Source organism: Eurypyga helias, unplaced genomic scaffold (assembly GCF_000690775.1).
Source record: "Eurypyga helias isolate BGI_N326 unplaced genomic scaffold, ASM69077v1 scaffold6167, whole genome shotgun sequence".
NCBI classification, from domain to species: Eukaryota; Metazoa; Chordata; class Aves; order Eurypygiformes; family Eurypygidae; genus Eurypyga; species Eurypyga helias.
In genome coordinates, this window is record NW_010262197.1 from 56,581 (window position 1) to 80,599 (window position 24,019).

At 43.2% G+C, this 24,019-nt stretch overlaps 1 protein-coding gene across 1 annotated transcript in view; it reads right to left on the minus strand.

Annotated features, from left to right (window-relative positions):
* The window catches only part of TBXAS1 (thromboxane A synthase 1 (platelet)), a gene marked incomplete at its 3' end in the record, with an annotated part of 110,095 nt that overhangs the window by 53,653 nt on the left and 32,423 nt on the right, over positions 1–24,019 (minus strand). Inside the window, exon 4 of the mRNA XM_010155610.1 lies at positions 5,017–5,113. Coding sequence (XP_010153912.1) covers positions 5,017–5,113 — 97 coding nt within the window. The remainder of the gene's footprint in view (positions 1–5,016; positions 5,114–24,019) is intronic.

Sequence of the window (24,019 nt, forward strand, 5' to 3'; positions counted from 1 at the left end):
ATTTCTAAACCAAACTACCATGGGTACAGGGTCAAGGCAGTAGGTACACAACTCTTCATTCCTTCACTGTTTTTAAATTACATGTCTTTAAATGAGTATGTTAGTGGGCTTATTTTGTAAAACAGAAACCAGATCTGTGAGAGGGACTGACGAAACAGCCCGGCCCATAAGCAGGGTCAGACTATGGGTTTGGACACACAATTGAATTACCTGAATTGTGTACAGAATGACAGCACAACAGCGGGGCTGCTGCATAGAGCCAATGCCCATTTTCTATAAAAATCAAGGCAGAAGGCATCAAGTGAGATCTTGCTCAAGAAGCATAAGCAACTCCTTACTTGCAAAAGGCCAAGAGCACACACACACAAGCTGGCTCCTGAAGCCCCACGCTGAGCTGTTTGAAGCCAGTTGTGCATACCAAGCCCCGTTTTGGAGATGCGGAATCGCTATCAGTCAGTGCAGGGTCATCTGAAGTTAATGGAAATATGCTGATTTATGCTGGCTGAAGGCCTGGCCCAAAATTCACAGCATTACAGGCTGGTTGAGTTTGGAAGGAACCTCTGGAGGGCATCCCTATGAAATTTGGATAGACCTTTTGATAGAGCGATATACAGACACATTTCTTGCTGGTACTGTTTCCTCTAACAAGAGCCCAGAAAGAACAGCCAATGCAGGAATATGTCAGCTGTCCTGGACCACAGCTGAACAAGATGCAGCAAATAAGCTCCTTCCTATTTAGTGGTTGTGTTTTACTTGTTTAATGCCACAGGTGGGACTGAAGCATTACAGATTTGACAACATAAAGATGAAGCCAACAGCTTAATGTAACAGGCATATTCTACACGGGAAAAGAATAATCATATCCCACATAGATGAGCTAGGAGAGGAGGAAGGGGGAGGGATGGACAAGCAAAAAGAAGAGAAGCCCAGTGATCCACAGTTTTAGCAAATACTTTAGCCTACAACTTCCAAATCATCTAAATTACGTACCAAGTGACGTCTCCCTTCACACCACTATCTTAACATTCTACTCCTACATTCCTAAAAGTACACTTTAATGATTCTCAAGTACTAATTAAAAAAACCAAATTTCCATGTAGAAATTAAAAACAATATGAAAACAGATTATGTACCATTATTCCACCTGGCAGAATGCAACAAACATCATAAACCTCTATCACTCGCAACACAGTAATGCAGCTAAAAATGGTCTTAGTACTCTTAACAGAAAACTTCTATTCAAGAGATGACTTAGCATAGTTGTGAGTAAAAGGTATCATTTCCTGCAGCACAGCCCTGCCTAGAATGCTGGTTGAGGTTTCCATGGTTAACCTAAATTAAAATCAATTCCATATTTTTTTGGCAGAGCAACTAGAAGCTAATTTTCATCTTTTCTTCTTCAACTATAATTAAAAACATAGGGAAAAGGCTTCATATGCCTCAAGTATGAAGGTAGGTTACAGTAGATATTTTTGTTTTTAAATAGCTACAATGCTCACCTTAATCAAGTCAAAATTAAGTGGAAAAGTAGCATGTCATTATTGCCTTCCTGTGATTATACAGTTAACAATAAACATACCCCATGCCTATAGGGGAGTAACACCCTGTGTGATAGTCTTGCTTGTTCTAAAAGGAAGTGATCCTTAATGCAAATTTGATCTGTAAGATCTGTCGCAAGAATTACTAATCAGTAACTCAGAAACAACAGAAGAGGGCAAAGGAACCTAAAAGGCTTTTTACAGCAATATTCAAAAGATATTCATAGTAAAGGCGAGAAATGTATAACATCAAAGGGAAACATAATTGTGTAAAATGAATAGCAGTTTGGCTTCTGTTCACATACGAAATCTACTCTGTACATACAGTGAGTGAGCAGAGAGGTTCAGTGTGTGAGAGGTGTACAAGCTGTCCAGGTCCCTCTGGATGTGGAGGCAGGACACAAGATGCTTTCAAAAGAGTTCTCTCAGCAGATTAAAACCACCCTGATACCATAAAGGTCTTCTGATGACTTCCCAGCAAGCAGCCTGCTAGTGCACAATCCTAGATTAAGGTCATTCTTCTTAGGAGCACTCAAAGGTGTGACATCACATTATAGACAGCTTTAATAAATGCTCAAAGTTCACTGAACCATCATCTTACTCGCTTCTATCCATCAAGTACATCCACTGCTTGCAACCCCTCACAAGTTCAATTTCCCATCGCCTCTTACTCTAATATATACAGATTTTAAGATTGAGAGCAGCAAAATAAACACAGAATATGAAGTTTTTCTACACATACTTTAAGAATTAGTCCTGCACAGGCTGCCTTTTAGCTACACTTTGTTAATATATGATTGCCACAACTGCTACAAAGTGTGCTAAATAACCTCTCTTTGAGGCATTCTGGATTAGATAACTCACATTGTACCTCACCTCATTGTGGATGAGGTACAAATCTTGATTTTGGAAATGCATTTGGGAAGGTAGGGAAGAAAAGCAAAGCACAATAGGGTTTTTTCCCAAGGCCTGTTGAAATCCAGTGGTCTCTGCCCCTTCCCCATCCTTCTCACCTTAAAGACTGACACTCTTAAGCTAAAAAAAGGCTTTGGGTTGAAACAATAAGCATGTGCCATGTCGGGACTGAAAGATACTGTGAACAGCACTGACTCCAAAGTCAATTCTATAACCCCTCATCAGTAGATTTCTTGGGAAAGGAATAGGTAAAATAAGGTAGAGGGATCTCTTTTGCATTTTGGAGTCTCCACTAGCAAACAGAAAACCTCACTTAAACTAGAGGAGCTTGCTTTGAGTAATAAAAAATACACAAACAGAAGCAACCCTATCAAAAGTCTTAAAATGACATTGATTCAGTCAAAATGACAAGAAAGAATCTTGTTACTTGGAAAGTGCTTTTCTCACTCACCCTTCAACCACTATTCACATACAACCCAAATCACATCTGAATGTATTCCCCTGGCCTTCATCACACACCATCCAGCATTATTTATTTTTATACGGAATCATTAGTGCATAGGATGGCCGAACACTGAGACAGCTGATTGTGAATTAAAGAGGAGAGGTGGCTTCCAGTGTGAAAATTCGAGAGGGGAAAAAGATGCCCAGGTTAGATGTGGAAGGACCCAGAAACAGAAGGCTGCTTACCTTCAGCAAGTGAAAAGCAGTGGCTGGAAGAGGGGGAACAAAGTGGGAAGTGAGAAATAACAACGATCAGAGATTGCAGCTGTGTGAGAAGACCAGAGAACAAGCAGATAAAAGCACATAAGATGAAGCAAGTTCATTTGAATTAGACACATGGGCATTAAGCAAGCCAGAAATAGCAACAGTGCACAGAGGGGAAACTGTTCATTTTGTTAAAGAGGAGTTAAATCTTCTCATCTGCCACAGGCTCTCGGGTGAGCGGCGAGGATGTCACTCACCCTGTGCCTCAGTTCCCCATCGACAGAGCAGGATGTTGTGCAGAAAAGACAAGTGATACAGGCGAGATACGAACCTACGCAGACAGCTATATCTAACAGACCCCTGATGAACAAAATAACGGAGAGACTGGCTATAGTGACCCGACCTACCTGAATTTTAGAGAGGAATACAAATGTTACACACCATGATGGATGGATGCATAATAACCACAAGAGAGAGAGAAACCCCTGACCATAAAAGTCTGGAGAGAAAGAAAAATTTTGCCAAATAAAAAGGCTGACGATGCACAGAGATATTCAAATGACAAGGCTGACTAAAATTAAGAGCAGAATGAATATCTGAATGTACCCTCAAAGAAATGCTCTCTAATTTCAGGGAGGTGTTATTTGGGCACCAGCTACTACCATGAATAGTGGGTACAGTCTATTCCTATCAAATATAGAGGACAAAAGCATTGGAAAGTTATAGCCAGGAAGAAATAGGCTTCCTGCTTGGGGATGGAAGAAGGGAAGGGGTGGGAAATTCCTTCAAATATGGAGGAAATGGAGAAAAGGCCCTCACCACACACAACTCCAGCCTGAGAAGGTTGCGTACTGGGATTCTTCCTTCAGATACGAGCTACAGGCAGAACAGAGAGAAAGTGGTACAAGTGGTTATTAAATAAGGTACAGGTAGTCACAAGATGAACCTCATGTACCAGAAGAAGCAAGCAAAGGAGACAAGCAGTCTACGAACAGACCGTCTGGTTGCAGGGAGGATCAGAGGGGCAGAGGAGACAGCTGATCAGAGATGAAATTTTCCCTGAGGGCACAAACAACCCTCCTGAATACATGTGAGCTTATTTGAGCAGGTTTGAGAACACAAAAGGGCCAGGAGGAAGCAGGGAATGGATGGCACGGAGGCAGCGTGTGGTCACAGTGACAGTATTTCCTTGTAAAATGCTGAAGAACTGCTGGAAATCTTTACTATCCCTCTGGCCATTCTGTCTTCATTATTTGTTCAGATCAGTACTCAAAAAAGAGATTTTTAAGAGATAAGTGTGTAACCAGCAGCATATATATGTAAGTCCTTGCTAACTCCAACTTCATTCTTCGCCATTTAGTATTTTCAGAGTGCTGTGTCAAAGCAACATACGTTAGCCGCGGGAGGCTTGTCCCCGTCCCAAGCAGCCTGCTCCTGCCCTAGAAAGTCTAAAAGCACAAAACAGACCAAGGATGGGAAAAAGCAAATACTACTCTCCCCATGTTACAGACTGAGGTCCAAGGAAGAGAGCTAGTAAGTGATTTTCCCAGGATTCCACAGGAGGTCAGTGGCAAAATTGGATATTGAAACCCTCTCTCTTCAGCATCCATCTGGTGCCTCATTCACAAGGGCAGCGTGTCTCTTTTAAAGACATGCTCTTTCATCCTCAGAGTGTGCTGGTAACAGGAATCTTTGACTGATTGCATATATTGAGTTTATATAACTTTAAGTCTTACTGAACCATGTTGTACCTTCCCCTCTCTATTTCTGGCTCCCTTGCAGTCACTTGTGGTCTGAGCTCAGATTAGCAGTACTACCAACTCCATCCACAAAGCCAACCTTTTTATTTACTTACAGTTCTGTTGGTGAAGTTACTGAAGTCTGTCACTAAGATTTGCTTGATCATCTCTGGTGAGGAGACCACCACAAACATCTGGCGACCAATGTAATACCTACAAAGAAAGAGAACAGAGTCGCTTTAGCAGATAATGACCACCAGGAGATCTATCTCCTTCCCTAAAAGACCTCTTCTGGCTTGAAAATACTTGCTGTGAACAAATATCACAGAAAATATATTCCCTTGGTTAAAGCAGTATCTTTTCCCATCCTTCTCAACTATTAAGATGTATGGTCCTGGAATTTAAAGGAAACAACTTAAAACTTTCTACTGATTAATCAATACTCAGCCAACATTTTAACGTAAAGGTTCACACACACTGTGCTCACTATGAATTCTGAACAAATTGATGTAGTATCATGAAACCAAACTACAGAGGGGTAAAACATTAGAAACCAACAACCCAGACAACCATGAAAGACTTATAAAATCGATTACCCTGCAGTTAGCCACATGACGTGTCTTTCCATGGCAGAGCCGGGTCTACAGTGACCCTTTCCAGAAGTCTCCCCCAGCGTGGCTGCAGTAAAGGCACACTTCCACCACTTCTACTAGCACTGGAACTGAGTGGATCTCAGACCCCACGCTTTGCATTACCACGAACATAACCACCTAACAGGTACCATCTGAACCTTACACACCACCAATTAAAAAAAGAAAGATTAAAAAAGAAAGGTTCACCAAGTATAAAGGAATTAATATAACTTTAGAAGACTGGGTGATAGGGGTCCCTCACTCTCTGCTTGTACACCCCCCTCTATCTCCCTGCGCCCAGTTTAATCTGATCCTGTGGTGCCAGGCTTTTTCCTTCCCGCCATTGTGGATGCCATAGAGGTACCCCAACCCCAAAAATCCTAGGGGTGCAGAGCTCCCTTCTCCAGCGGCATTCCCCCCAGGGCCCACAGGCACCCCATGCTTGGCTGTTTTGCGTGGGGAGGAAGAAGTAGTACCAACAAGCAGAGGTTGCCTGCATCCCCTACCTTTGCCAGTGCTGGACCAGAAAGACTATGCAGACGGCTCTGCCAGGGGCAGGTAAGAGGAGGCTAGAGGCAATCACAGGAGGGCCGGGCAGCTCCGAGCAGAACACCAGAGCCGTACCACAGACGCTGCACTACCATGGTGATATCGATGCCTAATCATTGTGGTATGATACAGCATAGTATCCATGTATTGCTTATCACCTGTCGACATTGCAGCAACGGAACAGACAAACAAACCCTGGACTGAATGAAATTTAGTAAATGGAGGTTCCCATGGCAATGAAGCTGCAGCAGCACTGATTTCACCGAGGGCAAACAAGTCAGACAAACATCTTGATTCCAAAACAGGGTTTCACAGTCCACCTTGACCCCCGTACACCAAAACTCATAACAAACAAATGGCAGAGAAGAACAAGAAAACAATTTTCTTCTGGAAGGAAGAGATCTTTTCTTCTCTGGTGGGTTTCCAGAGGGAACTGTTATTTCCCAAATCCAGGCCACAGTCTCCACTTGAACCTTAGATGCAGGTGGTACATTCTATTAAAATAAACCTTTTTCACCTCTCTCAGTTTGCTAAACCACAGCAAAGTAGCTGTCTGTTAATGGTCAAACTTTTCTTCAGAATCCTAATAGGTTCATAAGAATGAGCCGAGGCCTCATTTTAAAGAGTGCCTTGATCAGAGTCTTCGGCAAAAGAGGATGATGCCCTGCTTGCTCCTTCCACATGTACTTTGCACAATTTCTCCAGCATCAGAGAAGCAAGGCAAGTTCCCAAGGCAAAGACTTGTGCTGCTCCAAACCTGCCCAGGATGATCTGCCATGTACACTGACGTCTCATGCACCCCCCCTGCTTTTCTCTTCCCCCTCTCCCAGCTTATCAAGTTACTTGTCTCAATGGTTACTGACTGATGGTCCTCCAACACATAGCTTTTTACAGGGACAAAATCCCTAACACCAGATTCCAAATCTGACTCAGAAGCTGATTATGCCTACCCAGACAGTTCTACTCTGACCACCAAGAGGCACCACATGGTACATCACGCAAAGCACACGTGTGTGTGTGTGAGACAGACACTTCTACTTTATGTCAAACTTGGGAAGCTGCAGAGCTCCAGCTAGCAACCACTGGAATAACAGGATGATCCTCACAGCTTCAGTCCTTATGTGACCATGCACTTTGTGCTTTAAAGCATTCAGGACTCAAATCTGGGACAGGAGCATCTCCTACTCAAGCTGCTCTTACGAGTAAGTGACTCACAAGCCAAGCTTACGCAAACAAATCTATTCATCATCCTCCACCTCAGACCACTCACCGGAACTCCCAGTTCTGCTTCCACAGATAGGCTCTTTCCTTTTTATTTACTCTTCTCTAACTTTCTATCTATAGGCACCTGCTTTTCCTTTCTTTAACCAGTTATAAATAAGGACAAAGAGAGGGGGGGTGGAAAAAGCCAAAGACAAAAACTAAAATTAATAAACTGAAAATACTGAAGAACTATCTTAAATTTCTTTTTGAGCCAAGTTCTGCCTCTGCCTGCTTTTAACGAATAACTGCTGTAAAGCGCGCACACACAACCATCTTTTATTGTATTCCAAACAGCAAAAGCCCTCTTCCTGGCTTTTTTCCCTTCTCAGACTTTCGGTATATAAACTGTCTAACATTTTCTAAGGCACAAAAAGAAGAGGGTGTTTATGGACATGCTTGGGAAGTCAATCTCCACAGGCTAGGAGCATGACTTCCATGATCTTTCCCTGGAATTAAGGAAAAGGCACAAGTAAAGCTAAGCATGAAACAAGACCATCTGTGCTATTTCATTTGGTAAACACAGGTCCAGAACCTGCAAAGCCACCAGAAAGGTGCTTAACTGAGTTTTAACGTATTTAAAATCCTTTGCAGGAGGAAGGCCTTAGTCATAAACCAAGAGGATATGTCCCAACTAGGTTTTTGGAGGTTTTTTCCGCTTGTTCCAAAATAGCAAGTAAAAGATAAAATCCTCCTGAACAATAATCTATTCTTCCAAAGTAAATAACATATTCACCTCTGCCATGTAACTTCATTTTGATTCTGTATTACTACATGAGGATATCGCCAGTCTCACATAGACTTAGATTTATTATTGAACAAAACCCGATATTCTTGTCAGATTTTAATAAATAAGAGTTTGAGAAAAACAAAAGCCTCCCGGCAAGTGCATTACAAATGGATTCATGAATAATTTAGGACAGCACTTTTTATTAACTTTCTCTAGGTTAATCTTTTCACGGGGCTTGGCCACAGAAGTTCTACTGTTAACTACAGCGGTGCAGTACCATTGCACTGCTTGACCCAACCCTTCGTAATATTGTTACGTAGGGCATTCAGGGTGCAACACAAACACTTGGGACTGTCTGGCTCACTCCTGCAGAGAAACAATAATGTGTGAATACAGCACAGCATCCTCAGGGCAGTGCAGTTCTGTCCACATGGGAATCTGTTGTAACACTGCCATACCAGTAAAAACAAGTTTCATGACCCACGCATAAGTGTAATTTTCCTGTGTAGATGAGACCACCGTTATTTATGTTGTTAGGGCAATTTCTATTAAATTTCAGTTTAAACTGCAAACCTCCAAAACTGAGAAAATATTCCACATTTTTAGACCAGCAGTTTTAGCGCCATTGGAAGGTGAGACAGGGAAAACCTGGTACCAGTACATCAAGAGCGTGAGGACAGCATTAGCCTCCTCCAGCAGATGAAAGGGCGGATGACCAGCCACTGCCCCCGTGCTGCACCATCCCCAGGAGGGACAGGTAAAAAGTGTTTCAGACGCGTTCAACAGGGGGCACGGATCTACAGCCAGAAGTTGCGGAGAAGACAGGCTGCCCTCCAGCGAGTTTACCAAAGGGTTTGCAGGTCAAGGGCTGGTTACGATATAGCATATCGAGCCAAGGACCTTAATCTGCATCCGGAGTGTTTTAATAACTGAAGAGGCTACAAACACCCAACACACTCAGCTGCAGAAGTTTGGTTTGTAAGAGCAGACAAGCACCACTTAATGGCAATTAATGAAGAGGACAGAGACTTCTGCCTTGCGTTCTGGTCTCACCCAAGATGTTGTGGTCCTCTTTGCAATGACTTAGTCATTTAGTAAATGCATCTTTTCCTTTATCTGCAAGAATACGTGGCAATCCAGCAATGATTTCTCCTGGTTTGTATGTGCACCACCATCACTTTCTGCAGAAATGTGGCCCAGGTGTCTCAACCAGCACCCAGTGCTTGCCATGGCCATCGCCACAGGTAAAAAGTGTCTGCCAAGTCCAGCTATGACATGAGGTAGGAGCAGCAAGACAAGAGACACATCGGAGTGCGTGGTCCCTCCTGCAACACCCATGCACAGCATCTCCCTTTCCAGTGTTTGCCAGGGACCCACGGGAACACAGATTTCTGTTCTCAGGCAACGTAGCAGATCAATCATCTACTTTTAATTTGAAGGGCCAATTTAGCATTATCCTTTCTGTGCCCCCAGGATCATTCTGGCCACACCGTGTGTTCATCTGCTGCTGGCAGCATCCCCCAGGTCACAGGCCACGGACACGCTCTCTGAGCAAAGCTCACAGCAACTTCTCCTTGCTGCACAGGAAAAGATGGAGCGTGCACGCAGTACATCATGGCAAAGGGCCATATGTTTTTGTATAACACCCGTGTGGGAAACACCTGCAACCCTTTCACCTTGTTTATAGTGCTGCTGTCAATTCACAGAAGACTTTGATCTCCCTATCTATTATCAGTCCCATGTATTACGAATACATCACATTAATCATAAAACACATATATGTGCTGTTAGGCAATAAACAAGGCTTTGTTTTCTATGCTGCAGTCTGGTAAAGTACACAGAGATCATCTGGAAAGCTAAATGAAAACAGAAAATTTTATTATCTCTATCTTCCTCAGGGAAGAGCAAAGAACAAAGAGGAAGAAAAAAAAAGGCATGGAAAAAAAAGGAGAGGTATGCAAATACACAGAGATACAGGGTGAAAGGCTAATTTTCTTAGGAGACATTTCCTTATAAACAAGTTCCTCAATCACTCTGCCTCTTTTGTTTAGAGGTACCCTTCACTGCAGGCAGAGAAATGGAAAAAACAAATGGCACACTGTTTGTTTAAAATAGGACCGAAGCCTGCCATTACTCAATTATTTCAGAGGTCAGCAAATTGATTTGCCATGAGCACTGTCCCCTTCCAGCTCCTGAAGGCAATTCAGACTCTGTGGGACTAAGCAGTACGTATCGAACAGCTGCAAAGCCCAAACAGAGTCTTCATGGAAAGGGTTCCTTTGGGCTGAGAGGAAAGGAAAGGAGGGAGAAATAATGGTCAGGTACCATGCTTAGTTGTGTTATATGAGCAGCTAGAGGCCTCCAAGGTCCCTGGGCCCTAATCTGACACGAGTTATACGTAAGTAGAAGGTTTATTCTAGGCTTGTGGAACCTACAAGTTAAATAGCCTGGAGTGAAAAACAGTGGGGATAACATCCTCAGTTTTCCATCTGAGGGACTGGGGGACAGGCAGGTAGGGAGTAGCGGGGAATCACCAGCAGTGACCTGTCTTTTCTTCTGTTGACACCCTGTGAGAACAAATCTCCCTCAGCTGCCATGCACACCTGAAAATCCCACGCCAGCTTTCTTCAGGCAGGGAAAAGCCTGCTGGAAAGTCTGGAGCTAACTCCCGTGCCACTTCTGCACCCTGGGTTGTGACTCTAGCTGGCCGGGTGCCTGCCGGTATTACTTTTGTGAAGCACCACCAAACTGAGCATCTCCAGATGAGAGAACTGAGAAACACACATCACCACTTAAAAAAAAAAAAAAAGGCAGCCAACCAAAGCACAGCACTCTAGGAACAGGTGAACTTACTGCACATGACAATGAAGCGCCGGTAGCGCTGAGCAGTCTCAGGCACAGAGAAAAGTTTGAAAGCACAGCCCTGTCAACAGGGAGAGGCATGCCTCAGCTGGAGACTAATCCAACTCATTGTGTAAATTCATGAAAAAGAAGACATGGCCACAGTGATTTCTATTTCAGAATAAGTTGTTCCTCATTTCCTTTTTTTGATGAATTACGCTTCTTTTCACGTTGTGAAAGCTTTAAAAATAAGCACATAGAACTATTAATTTAATTCCTGACTGTATTAAAAATATCACGTAACAAGACGCCCAGACGCTCGCGTGCACTTTCTGCGCCGCTCCGTATCGCTATGCATCCACCTCTTTGTCCACATGCCCAGGATTAAAACCGCTATCTTCTACGTACCAAGAACCTCTGCGCTATCTCAAACCTGCACCTTGCCAGAAGACCTCTGCTTTCTGACGTGCTTAAGGAAGTATCAAAAAAGGAAGAAAATTCCGGGATTATTTATATTCTGCTCACCACTGAAAGCACAGCTATTTTTAAAGGAGCTCCTCCCTTGTCAGGTGCAGCGAGAGACTCGTGGTATGAAAGTAATATATTTAGGGTTGACAGTAAGGAAAAGGAGGGCTTATTGGGCCCTTACGAAGTACAGAGCTGGTAGAGTCTTTAAAGTACCTTACACCAGGGTGCAAACAAGATCTATTTCTGGGCATCTCTAGCCCCGGTTGGGGTTTAGTAACTTGAGGGTGTCACACACGTAGACTAATCCCTTCCCCCTTCCAAGTGAGCAGTGCAGGAGACGCAGACTCTGCATGGCTGTGTTAATTCATTCATGAAATGAAGTAGATGACATTTACCCACATATAAGGAATGACAGGGATTAAATTAAGCTCACAAAGTGCCATGAAGAGAAAAAAAACACACCTCTGAATTATGCAAGCATATTTGGCAATCTCTATGTCCATTTGGTTTTCTGAGGAAATGTGAGTCCAGATCCACATGTAAGCATAAAAACTCATGCTCACATCCAGGGCTTGGGAAGAGAAGGAGCAAAGGGATGGTCAGGGGTAGCAGAATCGTTTCTTTTCTTGCTCCAGGTGGGCTGCAGGAGAAGCCGGGTGCCAGGGCAGCACAGAGCCGTGGGTTCCAGGCTGTGCTCCTCCGCAGCTGGGGAGCTGCCGCTTCCCGGGGCTGGCGGGGGTTATTTTTATCCTGGCAACTGGGCTAAGATGATTGCCACCACCGCCGCTCCGTGTGCTTGCATCATACCGCTAGCGCTGATTAGCCACATCAGTATTCCACTTCATTAATGCGGAATGAAAGCTGTAAATAGGGTACTGCTTTTATAGGATGCTACTAGAAATGAGAAGTACTGTGATATTAATAAGAAGAAACCAATCGCTCCTCCCGCCTGGGTGTGCGGCGCTACTGCTGCTGGGTGACGCCGAAAGCACCCGTAGCGCTTCGACTCGGCAAGATCGCCAGAAGGTGGTTTCTAAGTCTTTTCCCATGGTGTTTCCCACCGAGTTTGGACTGTATTAGTCTGTGTTTTGTTACCCGTGTTTAGACTGTGACATTTTCACCAAAGCTTGTTTTGTCTGTGCTCGTTAAAACACAGTATGCCTGACTGACCCCATGTGATGGTGCAGCAGACGTTTCCTGTGGGTTTCAGCATATTTCTGTGCCCGGCCTTTCTGTGCGTTTGTGAGATGCGGCGTGAGAGCAGTCTCATCTTGGGCTTTTTGCACCTAATTCACTATCAAAGTGCTCTTTCGCCATACCCTGACAGAAGAAACATCAGGTTACCATTTCCAGAACACTGGATTACTATTTCTAGGGAAGGCTACCCTTGGGAGATAGCAAACTTTCTGCGTCTCCAAACTTTGCTTCCTACTATCTACACAGTATTCATTTGTAGGGATTTATACGAGTATTATTTATATTCAACAGTGCTACCTATTTTTATCAGTGCAGTAAAAAGAAAAAAGGCTACGAGATGGCTGAGGAGGATAAGCAGACAATGTTACTCAGGCTAAACAAGGGCAGTCTTTTCTCCATCTTTGTTTTCCACGGAAGGGAGAGAGAAGTATCTGCTGAGTGCTTATCCTCATTTCTAGTCAGGAGCTCTAAGCTTCCCTTGACAGGTAAGCAATTTCTGGGAAACAAGAGGCAGTATACCCTGGCAAGGCTACGGCCGTTTTACCCAAGGTACGTGGAGACAGAGCAGCGCACTTGAAGAAGGTGAGGGATACGGCCGAGATGCTGCAAACAGCACTATGGCTGAGAGAAACACACAGAATTGGGGCGTGCAGCACAGGGCTGCTTTCTAGCAAAGCAGGGTGTCATATCCAAATGGGTGGCCATGAAGCCAGGGAGGATCCTCAGTGTCCCAGAAAGCAGGAGAGCACGTGTGTGTCGTGGAGCAGGTGCCAAGGAAAATTTGGAGACAGGGGACAAAAAGTGGAAAGCATATGTGCGACCATATGGAGAAAATGAAACAGGAAGGAGGTCAAAGGATTTAAATATAATCTGTGATACTACGACATCTCAAGATACAGCAAGCTATGAAACAGGCTGACTGTAATAAAACCACAAGTGTAATGAAGTTGCTAGTTACACACTCATCACTAAACTTCATATAAGCAAACACACTTCAAGATGACTAAAACAAAATCCACGTCATCTGACTTCTACCTCTCAGAAAGTGTTGCTGACCGTGATAAAATTGAAGTGTTCATTATTTTTCTTCCCCGAGACAAAGGTACAAAGGAAAGCCACCCCTAAGCCTGCCTTTCTGCAACCTTCATCTCACATATACTTCACTTATCGTGGCCAGGACTCAAGTGTGACTAGGGTTTTTCACATCTCCGGTTTTGGTTAGCCGTTTTAGCCCTGAAGGAAAGAAAAGGCTTTCAGAAAACACTGAGTATCTCTATCTCCTGAAAAGTCATGTCCTCGTCCCTATCTTCAAAAGAGGCGTTCAGAACAGAGGCATTCCAACTCAGTAGGCTGTTGCTGTTTGTTTTAATTCTGCACTTTATCTTTGATTTCTTTGTAAGCAAGACAGTTCATCTGCCTCCCGTAAGCACGATCAGCAGTGGTGGACGATACAGTATTTTATTTTTGCATGTGTTTAAAATAAACATATACATAATTTTCTTTCCGTCTACTCCTTCTTACTGGCATTTTGATCTTAAATCAATGAGGAAGTTACAATATATTGCACAGCATCCCTTTTTATTCCTTCGCTGTTTATATTACTGCAGATGCATGCATTTCTGAAATAATACTGCCTTAATATTAGAATATTTTAATCCCTCAGTAATAGGCAGGACTCAATATACTGAATTTTTGCATCATAAACGTAACATGATGAAATGAGTAAACCAAGCTGAGTTTTGCATAACTGCACATGCATACACCATTTTGTTGGATAGGAAAGAAGTCACTTCGACGTGGTCACAGCTACCAGCCTGAAGAGAACTGAAGTTTAAGCAAATGAAAGCCAGGATTCCTAATTGGGAAGCAATGGGCAACCCATTCACCTGCTTTGCGAGCAATAAAGACAGCTCCCAGCCAACACCGGACAGCCTCACTCAGGCAAGTAAAGGTTTGCAGTGCTGGCAACGAGGGGGACAGTCCCTGAGACTCGCTTTTCTTTCCTGATCTGCCTTAAAAAAAATATGTTGAAACAATGAAAAAAAGGATAGTAACCACCTACTGAGCTCCTGGGAATGTACTTTCTTATGCTACAGCATACAAAATGCACAGTAAAGATGCATTTTTTTAAAATCCTTGCATACCTATACTTTTGCTATACCTTAAGATCTACACACAAAATCATTTAATTTTGTTAATGCATTATTAAATGCACACTAAGCCAAATAAAAGTCATTTCCCAACGCTTCATGCATTTATCGTGAAACCACTATAGCAGAATTCTTTACAATAAAAATGCTAGCTGTACACATGACCAAACTAAATTATCTAGGGAAATGGCTAATATCTGACCATGTGGAAACATTAGAAAGCAGGGCTTTGTTAGGGGACTAGAAGGAAAAAATAGATGTATTTTCTTACAGAAAAAATGTAATGATAAAAATATTTTTAATGGTAAAAAAACGCTGCAGCTCCAGGAAATTTTCCTGAATCAATTCAATCTGTGTTGTGCCCGACTTTAAAAACCCATTAAAAATAACCATGACAAATTTCCTAACCTCTTTCAGTGCACCACGCAGAAGACAAAGGAAACTGCAATTCAACAGAGAGAGAAAAGAAGGGAAAAGAATGGAAAAACCTGATAGCTTGTGTATCAGAGGTAACATCCTCGCTGACAACAACGAGCAAATCTGTGCCACAAAGGACAAGAGGAGCAGGAGTGATGTGTACAGCTGACAATGGCACTCCAAAGTAATGACTTCCAGGAAAAATCGGCTGTTACGAATGGACAATACACTGCTGAGAAGTAGTTGAGTCACGACTTTCATAACATGGCAGATTATTTCAGCCTAAAAATGGACATAGTGAAAGTCAGGACGTGTACAGCTCTAGTAAGACAACCATGGGGATAACATCCTATGAACAGCTAATATGCTCACCTGGTTTCAATTATTAAACCTTGCTGAAATCCATGCACGCTCAGGGATTTTTCCCAATATTTAATGTGCAGTCATAAGTCACAGATCACGTTTCAAACTATTAAGAGCACTGCTTAGTTGACCTATTTTCCATTTACCACATTGTATGTATTATTACTTGCAACAAACACGCTTTCTTTTGCTGGTCCCTTTTTTCTTTGACTGGGGTGGGGGGTGTGGGGGAGGGAGAAAGGTCAGTTGTATAACAAATGGCATGTATGTCACCATATCCTGAAATAACCCAAATCCCCGAGGATGGAAGAGTACATTTACCCCTATCCTCTTCCACAGACATACCCTTTCACTGCGGAGCAGCAGGTCCTGCTCACCCATCTCCTCCTGACGGCCAGCCAGGCTGCAGCCCATCACACCGACGCCGGCGCCCGACTCCCACGTGCGCACGTTTGAGCCCCGACTCCCACGTGTGAGCTCTCTTCACAGTCGCGTTAAACGACTGTCCTGTGGTTTAGCCAACAACTGCTTGGCTAAAGGCCTCAGAACTCCCACGGACCTGCCTAATTTCTAAGTCGTCCGAGTAAATGTTATTATCCAACACTGCTTTGCTATATTACTCTCCAAACCCTCTGGATCTCTGGAATCTGTTGGAGTGGTTCCCTAGGACCCTTCCCTCCAAATGGTTGAGTGTGCATGGAACACCAGCAGTTGTACTTAGGTTTCTTGAGGAGAATATTTCTATATCGAAAATTACATTTTTAATTGCTCAAAGTCTACCTCAAGAAAAGGGAAAACAAGTAGAGTTGAGAGCAGACTGATATAAACACTTGATACTCCTAAATATACAAGTATTGGGGCAAGATCAAGCGGCTTGATCCTCACAGTGGCAGAGGTATAGCAGAGATACAACCCACTGAATCTATTCATAACCCCTATAAACAAAGCAAAAAAAAAACCCAACCAAGCACAACTGTAGGATGAACCATCACTGAAGTAAATATATTGATCTATCAAAAATGATTGAAGACTGACAATAAAAGGGTTATAAATGCTTAGAAGAAAGAGAAAGCAAACACACAAAACCAGCCCACTGAAAAACTCCCACCTACATTCACAGGGAAAAACGGACTGGAACAATAAAACACAATGGCAGTGCCTGTACATCTTTGATAGCTGCCCCTCCCAAAACCTGGAACAGGCTTGCTATAAAACAAGCAAATGAAAATGTAAATGCATGAGCAATCATCTAGGGGATTCAGATGCTTCGTGTCCTGTAGGCAAAGCAGTAAGGGGAAAAAAGGTAGGAAAGGAAAAGAAGGCACCACTTTTAAGTATTTGTAATTATTGATCATGCTCTCCCCAACTGAAGCTTTTTAATCCAGCAGAGACCTTACAGTTGAATATGCAATGCTGCCTGCATGGCAGTTTTAGCGCTGCCAGCAACACCCGCGTGTCTTCTGACCCCTCCGGCAGGAGGTGGCAAGCAGGGACAGCCTGCAGATTTTGGGGGTGCCAGCTGAAGTGAATCGTGTAAACAGCTGCCTGCAGAAATCCAATATTCACCGTGGAAAGCTCAGAAGAGGCATGGGATGGTGAAGTAGGCTGAACACAATGCCCAAAGCAGTTCTGTAAGCATGTGTAAACACAGTCTGGTATCAGGGTCTACTTGGAGGCTTACAAACTCTGTGTTTGTTTAAACATTTTGCTAAGAAAATGAACACGAGAAAAATTATGGTAGTTTCACAAACGTGAATCTGTTCTTCACTCCTGTTGTGTTAGTTCTTGGGCAAAAGCAAACAAAATTACACTAATGCGGGAGAAAATTTGGGTCTGTAGTAAGAGTAATTTTAGGTACTTCAAGTATTAATCTTTCCATTTTGCAATGTAATTCTCTGCCTCCAAAATCAGAATTTAATTTTAATAGGAAACAGTTTCATATTTAATGGGTAATGTTTTTCCATGTGACGTGACGTTACCATCTCACCTATTTTAACATTCGTTTCTGCGCTGCACTTGTAGACCTACTTTCTCTTTCTCGGGCCCCATGCACAGCTTATTTCCTGCCGGGCCAAATGGACAGCCAGTAGACACATCAAATTGTTAGGCTGCTTTGATAACATTTTATTTTGGCTCTTCACACAGAGTATTTCGTAAGATGTTCCATGCGATAAAAGGTCCAAAAGAATCAAGATCCTCTCGTAATGTCACTTTGAAAGACTCTGCAGCAATTCCCAGTATCCTTGCCAAGATCCTTTTTCAATAAAATAGATTCCAACATTGACAGAAAAGCTTGGATTATTGCTGAGTGATAAAATGTCTACTGCTAGCCCTTACAGAGTCAGAACATTGCTCCCAACTCACTCCTTTTTCTGTAAACTATTTTAAGATGTCTGGATACGTCTTAAAATTTGCTGTACAAAACCTAATTTTATTCAACAGGCACCATCATCCAAAAATCGAAGTTATATAACATGAGAGAAACCTAAAAACATAGGGTCAAGATCCTCAAACAGTCACGGCTCTATGCCTTTAACGGAGCTACACTGAAGTAAACAACAGCTTGAAGGCCCAGACCACTATTTTCAGGCTTGTTTACATGGGGGAGAGAGGAGATTCTGGGACAAGACGTGATTTGAATCTTAATAAAGTTAGACTAGAAAAAACTCCTGAGGGAGCACACCTCTATAGATACAATAATTGCTGGGGGAGATGGTCATTTTTTTCCCTGATGTAGTTTGTGTCATTCCAGAACTGCTGTGTCTGTGCATGGGAGGTTTTTGACATTACTATAGCTGTTTAATTATACCAGTACAGTTTTATCAGTATGACTAGAATAAATCCTCCTTCAAGGCAAGGCTTCAGGTTCAGCCACCAAGTTTAAAGGAAGGAAAGAAAGATTAACAATCCCCAAGGTAATGGTGGCTCAGCTCATTCCACACTCCCCAAGCCAGACAAAAAAAAAAAAAAAAGTAACAGCTGAAAACAACTTCTTCCTCTGCAGCAGGGTACACTTTTGCCTATTGCCTGATGAAATCATACCCAGTTCACTACCAGCAGAAGGTCTGACATAAAGCAGACTCTCCAGGGAAAGAAGAGAGGTAGTCGAACAGAGAAAAAAGGTGATTTGAAGATGGTGCCAAACCAACAAAGAAAAAGGAGATATTTTGTTCCCCTTAGTACTAATAAAACATAGTAGACTAAAATTGATCCCCAGACTAATAAGGTAGAGGAAAAAATAAAACCTTTATATGACAAAACAATAAAAAAAAGTAATCAAGAGATTTATGGAAGTACATAAAGACCTTGGACTGATGTAAAAGCTGTCAGGTCATGTTACCGTTTTCAGCTCAACCTGGATAAGAAAAACAGGGACGAATAAAAATTAAGAGTTTGGAGGAAAGATATCACAGGACTGAAGAAGATGGAGAGAAGTAAGAGAAAGAAAACAAAGCCAGAGCAAAAATTTAGTGGGAAAAAATTAGAGAAGCACAAATACGAAGCCCACCAGACAAGGTTGTCATTGTAGGAAGAAAAACTGAACAAACCCCAGAGACAACAAACTGGTGTCACTATTGAAGGACAACAGGCAGCAATGGATAAGAGGGAGCACCTCTGTAGATAGCCGGCAAAGCGTGGTCATCCTGAAAGAGGATGACAGGACAGAAAAACTAGAGAGGCATCCCCAATCCATTCCTGTGCAATGCTCTGGTGTCCTAAGGGGTAGATGCCACACAAGGTCTTGCCTAAGGACTCCCCAGCATGGGGAGAGGGGGTCTAACCAGCACCTGCAGCCTGGAGCTCCCAGCAGGTGAGCACGGGAGGGCACAGAGCCATGGATGCTCCAGCCTGTGCTGGGGCTCACAGAGAACAGGGGCATCCAACAGGCTGCTGATTCGCAGTTTCTTCTCTGCATCCTTCTCCAGCCCCCAGCGGGGGATATGTGGGGAAGGGAAATCCCTTTTGCTTGATGCTTCTCATGGCAAATGAGAAAGTCACAAACTGCTTTTGGATGTCTTTGGGCTGCCATACCGAAGGGTGAACTGGCAGCAGGGAGTCCCTGATGCTCCTGCGAAGCGTTGGGTGGCCAAGGAGGGCAGGAGGAGCTCCTGAGCTGCAGCATTAAAGCTGATCTGCTTCAAACACTGCCACAGAAGGGAAGGGGACACACACACACCTTGGGAGGGGTGTTTCATTTTCCTCCTGCTGAGCAGAGTCAGGGCAAATAATTCATGAACTTCATTTTCAAATTACCATGGATGGAACTGGGAACACCAGTTCATAATCAGATACATAGCGGGTGAAGCCAGAGACCATTGATAGCTACTGAACATTACATATCCTACGTATCCACTTCAGGTTTGCATCAGTACTTCTGGGGGCTGTAGGAAATTCTAATGAAAACATTCAGCACGCGCAGCAAAATCTACAATACTGCTGTTTTCTCATACTTTCTAGTAGGATTGGTATAATGAAATAATGCCTCAGCTTTTTCAGTCTTCTAAAAGCCATCAGTCTGCTTCTTCCCACCTGGTGGAAAGGGGGAGAAAGTACAAGGTGGACCATACAAGCTGTTAAGATTAACAAATGAAGGGTCTGGTACATAGTGAAGATGGTAGATCAAGGTGAAATTAAGTCTAGAAAACTAGTTTTTATGACTGTGGGGTTCACTCAGAATATTTGTGTCCCCCACCTTGAATTAGAGGACAGTCTGTTATGCAGGTGCTGGTCACGACAGTGTTACATGATAAGAGGAGGCAATCTGTTTAGCAGTCCCATCCCAAGCCCTTTAAAACAATTTTAAGCACTAATTAGCTAAGAAGCAGGCAGTACGGATCAAAGATCACCTGTGCTAATATATAAGTGTAAAACACTCCTCAGGCAGCATGTTTTCAAAAGAAACTTCAGTTTTCAAATAATGTTAACCTGGAGCTCACAAGGACTGTGATTTAACAGCTATGTGCTGCAGTACCCATGTGCAAGGAAACAGGAGAACAAAGAGCAAAGGGACGTGAAACTTCATAGCCAAAGCTGCTACATGTGTATGCAGAAGGCGACCAAGATTAATTGGGTTTAATCAGGTTTTAGCCTTTAATTAGGTTCCTCAAACCCTAAGATATGGTACAAGGGCCTGCTCTCTGCTTCCCTCATCAACCTGAGGAGCTGACACAGTTCTGGCCAAGCTCGCAGAGCCTTTCTGCATCCAGCCAACGGCATCTCAACAGAGCCATACCAAACACTAATTAGCTGAAGCTAGGACCGCAGCAGTTTGCGCACACCGTGAGTACAGAAACAAGCATTGTGAACACGGTGCAGGTGACATGGGCAGTGTCCTTTGCTGCCTTGCCAAGAGCATAAAAAATCTTGTCTGATTTAGTTGTATTTCACACTCTTTTTCCAGAGGTGTAAAAGATTACATCAGGTCTTTGACTTAGGTTGGCTTGAACAGCTGCAGTAGGGTCATGGAGCAGTCATGGATGGAAGAAAGAAACTTGGAAAAAGCGCAGCAGTGAGCACATGACGGCAGCTTAGTCAACCCAGGACAACATCTGGAGTTGCAGAGAAGAGATGGAGAGCTTTGCACGCACAAGAGTTTACCACTTGCATCAAACATTTCCACCCAAATGGCTCTGCCTGGGCTGAGGGCTGGGACTATAACATTTCAGCAGGGCCTTGAGTCTCTGCCTGTGAATACCTAGAACACAAGATTTGTCCCTGGACCTAACCAGGACAACAAGAGACTACAGTAAAAAACTCAATAGGCATCACAGAGTAGACAAGCTCAAGCTCCATGGTTCTAATGGGAGGTCACAGTCCACACACGCGATTTGTCCATGGCTCATTAATGAATGCCTTCAACATTACTAGTACACTAACCATCAATTTGCAATGTTCCAGAGACCTAAGTACGTTTGAAACACGCCAGAATTAAACTAATTAAACGCCAGAATTTAAACATAAATTCTGCTATAAACAGCATCCTGCCAGAATTAAACTAGTCAACTAATTTACCATAAATTCTGCTATAAACAGCATCCCACAGGTCTCCATATGCAGAAAGTAAAATACTCCACAGTGATCAGGTAGCCCACAAAAACAATTACAACTGTAACAATAACAGAACTCCAATTCTCAAAACAGTGTGGTATGCCACCTTTTGGGCAACCATGCCGTAAAAGGCTAGGTTTTTAAGACCCATTAGCTCTACAGAGAAGAAGAGAAACTGGTGATGATATACCCATAAATAACTCGCAGGATTTGTTCCAGCAGCTTGATTTAACCATTGGAATTAACTATAACCAATACCTAATTATGGTCAAATGTGGGAAATCAGATAGAGATGTAGCGTTGCACCACAACGCCACATTTCTGCCAGGAATATTGTTGGGTTTCATTTCTTTTTTAAAACACAACTTAAAAAAAATAGGCTACTAGTAACAAATTCTGAAACAGTTAAAAAAAAAGAAAAAAGAAGGGGTCTGAGAATTTAATTTAAGAATGTTAAGATTCTCCTCCTATTCTTCAGACAATTTCTGTGATAATCTTTTCCATTTCAGAGAAAATGGCTAGCACATTACACAGAGGAGCAATAAAATTGCCTACATGCAAAGTGTTGTCAAAAGAGAGGGTGGGGAGGGGGAAGAAATATTTTTCTCCCCATTAACTTCTTTCACCTACAATAAACCTAGGTGTTTATGTGTACCAACAGCAGTAAAAATATTTTTCAGGCACAAATGCAATTGTTTCTTTTATGGCCCTGATTCAGCAAGGTAGATAAACTTCTGCCTAACTTGAAACATGTTGAGCAATACCATTGACTTTAATGGAATTACTCATGTGCTCAAAGGTAGGCACAGGTTTAAGGGCTCTCTGTACTGTGTCCACAGTCTGCAGGCATTGAAAGGAAAAAGAGATAATTCACAAAAGCAATTCTGGGGCTGATCAACAATCCCATAGAGTCAAAAGGACCCTATCACAAGACATAAATAAGGAAACACAGTGAGAAAAAAATACATCTTGATGGAATATGAAAGACTTTATTCTGGCCTAAAAACTGTATCACTCCTTAAGAAAACAAAAATCCAGGCAAGTGCAGCTACCAAAACTCTTTATCAGGTTAAAAGTGAAAGAGATTATGAAGAGTCATGGATCAAAACCGGGAAGCCTATTTTTCTTCCTCCCCCCCTATCCTTGCCCAGGTTATGATTTTTTTCCAGCTGAAATATGAAAATTAAATTGTTTAAAGTATCAAAATAAAGGAAGGACCACAGGAGAGGTGGTAAGTCCATTAGACCCCCCGTGTGAAAGAGGAAATCAAACAGGGTAAGATTATTTCATAAAACTAAATTATTTCTTTACATGGGCCTTCAGAGAAAGACATGAGAATACCTGTCCTGGGATTAGTCTTTCCACATAAAGCAAAATAAGGGTAGAAACCGAGAGGTTAAAAAAAGTTGTAAAATTAAAATGGAAATAAAGACACTGTTTCTTCATGGAAATTAACTGCATGATGAAGACATCAGCTGTTCCCTGAAGGAGGGAAGAGCTGCCCCTACCCTTATCCACCTTAGGTTTGCCCCAAGACATTTGAGGAGGGCAGAAGGAAGGACAAGGCTTTAAGAAAAGTTCCAGATGCCCAAAACCCAGAAATGCATTCCCTCTTCTGCCCACAGAAGGGGAAAGCCCCAAACCTCCACAGTGACTAACCAGTATGCCTCAGCCCTGACGCAGAGGAGAGGAGCAGCAGCAAGAAAAGCTTGTTTCCTGTCCACAGCTGTTTGGTTACAGAATCCTAGAATCATTTAGGTTTGAAAAGACCTTTAAGATCATCAAAAGTCCACCCATTACCATAGCACTGCCAAGCCCAGCACCAAACCATGTCCCAAAGCACCTCAACTACACATACCTCCAGGGATGGTGACTCAACCACTTCCTTAGGAAGCCTGTTCCACTGCTCAACAATACTTTTGGTGAAGAAATTTTTCCTAATAACCAACCTAAACCTTCCCTGGCACAACTTGAGGCCATTTCCTCTTGTCCTATCACTTGTTACTTGGGAGAAGAGACCAACACCCACCCCTCAGCACCCTCCTTTCAGGGAGCTGCAGAGAGCGATCAGGTCTCCCCTGAACCTCCTCCAGGCTGAGCACCCCCAACTCCCTCAGCCACTCCTCACAGGAACTGTGCTCCAGACCCTTCCCCAGCTCCGTTGCCCTTCTCTGGACACACTCCAGCATCTCAGTTTCTTTCTTGTAGCAAGGGACCCAGAAGAGAACTCAAGATTCAAGGTGCAGCCTCATCAGTACCAAGCACAGGGGGACAATCACTTCCCTGGTCCTGCTGGCCACACTGCTCCTGATGCAGGTCAGGATGCTACCAGTCTTCTTGGCCACCTGGGCACACTGCTGGCTCATGTTCAGCCAGCTGCCAACCAATGCCCCCAGGTCCTTTCCTGCCATGCAGCTTTCAAGCCACTCTTCCCCAAGCCTGTAGAGCTGCATAGAGTGGTCCT